Genomic DNA, 7788 nt, shown 5'->3' on the forward strand with positions numbered 1-7788 from the left:
TCTCTTAATCTGTATTTTTTTTTTTGTCTGTGTTGTCTTTTTTTATTTCCTTGTAATTATTTTACTTGGAGAGACTGGGTCACTTATTCCATAGGGGTCCGATCTGAATCGTTTATGTGACTGTTTTCTGTTTGTTTGTTTTTTATAAACTGGTAGCTCCAAAAGCTTAATTTTGATTTTTAGGTCTGGGGTCTTAATTTTTTCTGTAGATCCAGAGTCTCATGAAATTGGCCCTTCATGCTTTTAGTGGGCAGCACAAGATACATATTATGATTTATAGACCTGTGCTGCCTAGGATAGGAGCTTCTCTGGCTACTTACTTTTAAATTATTTAAATTACATTTTTTAAATTTAGTTGCTCGTTCACACCAGCTACATCTCAGATGCTCAATAGTCACATGTGGTTAGCAGCTATCATACTGGCCAGCACTGATATAGAATATTTCCATCATGACAGAAAATTCTACTGGATAGTCCTGTTTTCGATTCTGGGGAGATCATGAAGAAGTAGATGAACTGAGTGAAATTTTTTGGTGTTCAAGCAGATTTTTATATGTTTGATAAGTTTTCCCACGGCAGGTGGACATCCCCCGAGGGCTCGAGGATGTTTTTTAACTATATGTTTTATAACTCATATTTGTGTAGTGCTGCCTCTAACACATACCTGCCCTTTTAAACCTGAATGTTACAGAACCATTCGTTAGTTGGTGGAATATATGATGAGTGTGTTTCTAGACAAGTTTGTTATAGAGACTCATAATGTCTCCCCTCATGTACATTGTATTTTAGGTTGCTAATAAAAATATGTAGGCTCCATCATATCCAGAAAGCATACAATAGGTGATAAACACAGATAAGCCCATGCAGTGAGAGGAAAGCTGGTGATGGTTGCTAGTGTAAAGTGGTCAGAACCACACATAAAAGTTATCCCTTAAGTTTCTATTGTACAACAGTTTTATGAAATGATTTCCCAGAGTGGAGTTTTGCAGCACAAAAAATAAGTCAGCAGAGGGAGCCAAAAATGTTGACTCTCAGAAATAGTATTAACACTGGAAGTAAATGTTATAGCCGATTGAGAGAGGAATTCCCTAAATTTGTAAGGTGTTATGAAGAAAAGGCTTTTTATCAGCTCTATTGCCTATAAACATTAACCTAATGGCTGGCCTACATAACTTCCTGTTGAAGAAATCATGTACCATTTTACTTTATCTCAATTTTCTCTAAAAATATTGTACTTGAAGTAATCGATCTCTGCTTAACCTTTTACAGCGGAAGTTCAGAGTGAAATAGAAAGGATTTTTGAACTTGCAAGAACATTGCAACTGGTAGTCCTTGATGCAGACACTATTAATCATCCAGCTCAACTCAGTAAAACCTCTTTGGCCCCTATTATAGTTTATGTAAAGATTTCTTCTCCTAAGGTAAGTAGGCTTGCTGTTTGCTCTATAATCCAAGTTTGTTTATGTTGTTTTGCAGTTACAACAGGCTACGTCTTTATCCATCATAGAGAGTTTGAAGAGATGTTTGTCCATTTTTAAGATTGTTAAGAAGCCAAGCATGATTATTAATATATAATAGTTTCATGGCTTAGCACAGATGATTCTCAAAGTGTGGTAGAACCCCTGAGGGTCCTAAGACACTTTCACAGCGTTCACAAGGCCAAAACTATTTCCATAATAATACTAAACACCATTCACCCTTTTCATACTTTTGATAATGGTGCAAAAGCAATGGTAGGTAAAATTGCATGTGTCTAAGCATGAGTCAAGATTCTGGTACCAGACAGTACTAGCAGTCCGTTTAAAATAAATAAATAAATAAAACCAACCAAATAACCAGTTTCACTTCATTAAATATTCTGAGTAATGAAATAGGAAGTACACAAGAGCTGCATATACCCAAGTAGGTTAGTTATCTTGAGGACACACATGGGTATGATTATTTGAGTTGTGAACTAACTAGCCACTTTCTTCATGGAATACCATTGTTATATGAAAGAAAAACTGACAGGCTATACTTACTCAGACTTTGGTATCACATCAAGGAAACAGCTAATAGCCTTTGTTACCAATGATAAAACTCAAAGTTTCAAAGAAAAAGTTGAGTTTTAGAAAACTTGTATCCACCTTTGAGAGCTTGGCAGCTTCCCAATAGATAAAGACTTTTCTAATGAGATCAATAATATTAACACATAGGTTTTAATCTTGTATAATGAAGTGTGTTGACATTTGGAAGATTTGAAGAACTCAGTGAACCATTATTTGCCAAATGATCAATGAATGATGCTACAAATTATGCATGCTAAAGACCCATTCAAATTCCAAGATAGGTCAATGGAATTTATGTAGCAGAACAAGAAAAGTTCATTGATATTGTTTTATGTTTCACATAGCAACTAGTGTTGTTTCCACACTACAAGGAATACCCACAATTATCTGAAAAGGCTACTAAAATATTCCTTATCCCAACTACATATTTTTAGAAGGCTGGATTTTCTTCACACATATGCTCCGACCCGTAGGTTAGCTTGCTGCTGGGGTCCAGCCGATGGGGACGGGGCGAGACGGGCTGGACGTGCCCTGGAGCCCTCCCGCAGTCCCTCCCTGGCCCCGATCGTGCATAGCGGGGGTCCCTCGGCCTGGCCTGTGCCCTCTCACAATTCAGGACCCTTTGGGGGATGTCCGTAGGCCAGGCTGAGGGACGCCACCAGTGCACAAATCCATGCACTGGGCCTTTAGTAGTTCACATAAAGAAATACATGTTGGCCCTAGCCAGTTTGACTCAGTGGATAGAGCTTCATCCTGTAGCCTGAATGTTCCTGGGTTCGATTCCTGTCAAAGGCATATGCTCGGGTTGCAGGCTTGATCCTCAGTAGGGGGTATGCAGGAGGCAGCCCATCAATGATTCTCTCATCATTGATGTTTCTATCTCCCTCTCCCTTCCTCTCTGAAGTCAATTTTAAAAAAAACTTTTTGGGTTTCTCAAGAACTGTTTAAAACAAAGGGGTCATGAGACAAAAAGTTTGATAACTGCTAGCCTTGAAAAGAGACTCAGAATAAGCTCTGAAGATTTATGTGAACATACCAATTTTGCAGATAATCTTCATAGCTCAATTTATTATAAGCCATTTGTACTATATACATAAAAGTCCCCAGAAAAAGGAGTGAGTGGTGAATCTTGTCATTGATCTGAGTGCAAATAACCTTCTGTTTAAAAATCTTATCTTTTACAGGTTTTACAAAGGTTAATAAAATCCCGAGGAAAATCTCAAGCTAAACACCTCAATGTCCAGATGGTAGCAGCTGATAAACTGTCTCAGTGTCCTCCAGTAAGTCCTCCCTATATGCACTCTAATCCAGGTGAAGAGATCAGACCTGGCATTGCATTAAAAAACAAAAAGCAGACGGTTACATGCCTGTTGAGGGGAAGAATCCTCGCCACTTAGCAGTCAGCATCATTCCAAAGAAGTGAACTGTCCTACTTCCTGCCATGAACACTTGCCCCAATGCTGGCTGACAAAAAGCTATGGCAAGCTCTGTGGTCACCTCGCTTTGTAAATAAACACCTCATTTGTATCTTAAATGAACAAGATGGTAACTTCAAAAACTTGGTCTGTAAGATCGAACTATCTGGGGTTAATCCTACTACCCTTAGGGATTGACTTGCTGCCTCTTCAATAGCTCTCTGAGAAGTTGATTTAAGACAGTGTAAAAACAAATGTCTAAATAGTCACCCAGATTCTGACATCTGAATACAGTCCTACTTCTAATTCATGCTCTACATACCATGCCAGGGAACTACAGATGGCTTTTATGTTGTTGTTTTTTAAATGCAAGTATTTCAGAAGCTCCAAAAATTAGGACTATATCCATTTTGATTGCTTGGAGTATGTTAAAATTTATGATAAGCACTTTTTGAAGTTTGGGCCATGTCAAATCATCAGTGGTTTCAGTTTCTTCTGCCAAACTTCATGTCCTAATCTTGCCTCATTGATTTTCAGGGTTAAACTTTTCAGTCTATGTCAAAACAGGCTTCTTCCTATACTATTCAGATTGAATTGTTTTCTTTTTATATCTCTTTCTACCACAGTATTAATTCCTGTTTTCACTACTGACAGACAACTTTTCCATCATGCCCTTAACAACTACTATTATCCTGTCCACTTCCTGGTCATTGCCGCTGGTTAAGCATCCAGTATTCTAAACAATGACATGATCTGACTAAGCAGGACAGTCAGCGGATGGAAAAGGGAAAGGAGCACATAAGCCACAGCACATACAAAGCAGTGCCGCTCCTGAGCCCCTCCCCCCTCCTTTTATGAGCCAGTACTGGGCTGGTAAGTGTGCTCTCTGACACGTTTGCCTCTGCAGGAGTTGTTTGATGTGATCTTGGATGAGAACCAGCTCGAGGATGCTTGTGAGCACCTTGCCGACTACCTGGAGGCCTACTGGAAGGCTACCCACCCGCCCAGCAGCAATCTCCCCAACCCTCTCCTTAGCCGCACTTTAGCCACTTCAGCGCTGCCTGTGAGCCCCACTCCAGCCTCTCATTCACAGGTGAGAGGAGTTCTTTACCGTCTTTGTTGAGAAGCCAGGCTGCCTAAGGTCACAGTGCTGGGGTCCAAGCCCAGGTACCCAGTGCAGAGCAGTGCTTGTGCCAGTGGAGTGGCTCTATCCAAACCGAGACACTGAGTCATTTAGACATCCTCAGTGTAAGTGGTGTAGCTAAGAAAAGAGGGTAAACACAATATACTATGAAGATGTACAGACTTCAGAACTCTCTGCTACAGGTTAGGACAGAGACAGAAGAACTTTCTATACAGCACATAACCATGAATAGTTCCTTATCTGCTCTGAGATGCCTCAGGAAATTATTGGCAACCTATCCCAGGGTTATTGCATTAATAACATTAATGTGACTGCTAAAATAGTGCTTGTCTCATAGTACATGCCATTTAATATTTTATATTTCATATTTTATCTCCTTAATCCTTACTGTAAGCCAAACCCAACATCCTAAGGCATTTTAATCTTCCTGCATGTATTCAAATGGAGGTAGTTAAGTATATACCCATGTATAGAAAAATCTTGGGGACCTGTATCTGTATTTAAACAGCAACAGATCATATAAAATGCCCTCCCTCATTTAATCATTTAAATAAAAAGGTTACTCTGTGTACTGTTCTAGGCACTTACAAATTGCCAAAGTCCAATATGATATAGTACAGACCTTAGAAATGCCACTAGACATCATTAAAAGAATTAGGTAACTTAGCAAGGTGAGATTTCATTTCAGCATTTTAGATCCTTAAAAGGAAGTAAACTTGAATAGACTTGCTTTGTGATGCCTTAGTTCCTTACGCTCTTGACCAAGGTGGATGCCTGTGTTTTCTCCCTTCGACACCAGGGTTCTCAAGGCGATCAGAGGACTGACCGCTCTGCTCTCGCCCGCTCTGCCCCCCAACCTGAAGAAGAAGCCTGCCTGGAACCAGCCAGGAAATCCCAGCACCGGCAGTCCTCCTCAGCCCCGCACCACAACCATCGCAGCGGGACACACCGAGGCCTCTCCAGGCAGGAGACATTTGACTCAGAAACACAGGACAGTCGAGACTCTGCCTACGTGGAGCCGAAGGAAGATTACTCCCATGAGCATGCGGACCACTATGCCCCACACCGTGACCACAACCACAGAGAGGAGCCCCACGGGAGTGGCGAGCACAGGCACAGGGAGTCTCGGCACCGGCCCAGGGACCTGGATCGAGAGCAGGACCACAACGAATGCAACAAACAACGAAGTCGTCATAAATCCAAGGATCGCTACTGTGACAAGGATGGAGAAGGACTATCCAAAAAAAGGAATGAGGCTGGGGAGTGGAACAGGGATGTTTACATCCGCCAATAACTTTGGTCCGTCTGTGTTTTTGGATTTTTTTAAGTCTAACAGCAACCTCAATCTAAATCTTTGGGGTCGACATTGCAATCATATGTGATCTGTCTCGTATATTTTGTATTGCTGTTGCTTAAATAGCAATAGTATGACAGAGTATTATACTTTTTTCTTTTCTAAGTGCTATATAAATTTGCCTGGTACGGCTGCAGTCCTCTGGTTGTGTACTGGACTTTTCAAAAACTGTTTGGGGTAGCTGCCACTTGAACAAATTGTTGCCATCCAGGGGGCATTAGTATTTTAAGAAATGTGGTGGATGTTTTAAAAAATGTAGTTGACATCTCCAGCAAGCCAGAATCGGCTCAGATAAAAAGTGGAATTTCTTGAGTCTCCAGATTTTTTAAATGTAGGCACCTGATGTGCATATTCATTCATCCATGGACCACTGTTTCTTGCTTGTACCTCTGGCTGACTAAATTTGGGGACAGATTCAGTCTTGCCTTATACAAAGGGGATCATAAAGTTAGAATATATTTTCTATGTACTAGTACTGTGTACTGTATAGACAGTTTGTAAATGTTATTTCTGCAAACACCTTCTTATGATAATTATATATAATATATATATATATATATATATCAGTTTGATGACACTATTTTAGTCTTAATGCCAAGTCAGCAGATTTGCTTTATGAAGTACAGGGACTAGAATTGCCCACATTCAGGAAATTTGTAATAACATTGTGTAGGCACCTATCTCCATTCTAGTAGAAAGTCTGTACATACTGTAAATACGTGTGATTGCTTGACTTTAAAAGGTTTAATTTCTGAATGTTTTACCATCCCTGTAAGTTTATAATTTTGACCATAAATTATGATAAATATAACCAAACTCCAAAGGTTGTTCTAATCCATGCAGCTTACACTGATTGTGACACACATTCTTAGTAGCTCGTGTCTCATGTCACTGCACTGAAGTCTACAAGCCGGAACTCTGTATGCACGCGTGTATGCGTCTGTAAGAGTATGTGCGTGTGGTTGGTTGAGATGAATCTGAATGCAAAAGACTAATAAGGAAACTAGAGACTGGTATCTAGAATCTTACCCACCTGGCTTTGAGCTGAATTGTGCTGCATGATGCTGTAATGATCCGTTGAGCAGGCAGGGAGCATGCTGCCAAAGGTGACTGGGAAAGCATTCTGCTGGCTCCTTGTGTTTGCTCCTACAGAGCAAAAAATACAGGCAACTTCTAACTGTGAGTGTCCCACTGGAAATGTACAATCTGTGTGTGTTCAAGTATTTGTTATAGTAAGAAATGTTTACACAGCTTGTAGAATTATTTCATGGGAAAATAAATTTTTCTAACTTCTCCCACTTCCTTTTCTAACCCTGCTTATTGTTCTGTTATCTCCCAGTATACCTATCATTCCGTCCCCACCACAAACTCAGAGAGTTTCATTGTCTGTCAAAACCTAGAAGTGCTTCTTATAACCAAAGTTTCTGCTCTTCAGAAGTAATCAGGGCAAACGGGGTGACTTGAAGTGAACAAAGGGTCAGAGCATTTTCCTACATCAGACATCTATGAAGGGGAAACTAGAAGATACTATCTCAATGATGCTGCTGTGGGCAGCTCACAATGTGGTTGTCATGTTAAGGCTGAAACCTCCATGTCTCCTAAGTGTACATTTTGTCCAGTTATAACTGGACCATAAGACAGTATTCGGTGTACTAGTACCTGAAATTTGTCCCTGGAGAGTGCCTCTCTATAATTGCCTGACTTCAGATTTGTACGTTATATAATTATGATTTTGTTAAGTTAATCTATTTTTATTTTGCTTCTTTTATTATTCCAGGTTCTTGCCAAATATCACCGGACCTTTATAAGTAAAATGTTTCACACTGA

At 40.1% G+C, this 7788-nt stretch overlaps 1 protein-coding gene across 6 annotated transcripts in view; it reads left to right on the forward strand.

The window, feature by feature from the left end:
• The window catches only part of CACNB2 (calcium voltage-gated channel auxiliary subunit beta 2), a 270818-nt gene extending 263559 nt beyond the window's left edge, over positions 1–7259 (forward strand). For 5 of the 6 annotated variants that reach the window (XM_015561462.1, XM_015561460.1, XM_015561461.1 and 2 more), the window contains exons 10-13: positions 1270–1421; positions 3233–3328; positions 4371–4556; positions 5407–5989. In XM_015561462.1, the coding sequence (XP_015416948.1) occupies positions 1270–1421; positions 3233–3328; positions 4371–4556; positions 5407–5901 (929 nt within the window). In that variant the 3' untranslated portion in view covers positions 5902–5989. Of the gene's footprint in view, positions 1–1269; positions 1422–3232; positions 3329–4370; positions 4557–5406 lie in introns of all 6 variants that reach the window. The other variant, XM_006759920.2, reaches the window with a different exon arrangement.
• The last annotated feature ends 529 nt before the right edge of the window (positions 7260–7788 follow it).

This window comes from Myotis davidii, unplaced genomic scaffold (genome assembly GCF_000327345.1).
Source record: "Myotis davidii unplaced genomic scaffold, ASM32734v1 scaffold376, whole genome shotgun sequence".
Taxonomy (NCBI): Eukaryota; Metazoa; Chordata; class Mammalia; order Chiroptera; family Vespertilionidae; genus Myotis; species Myotis davidii.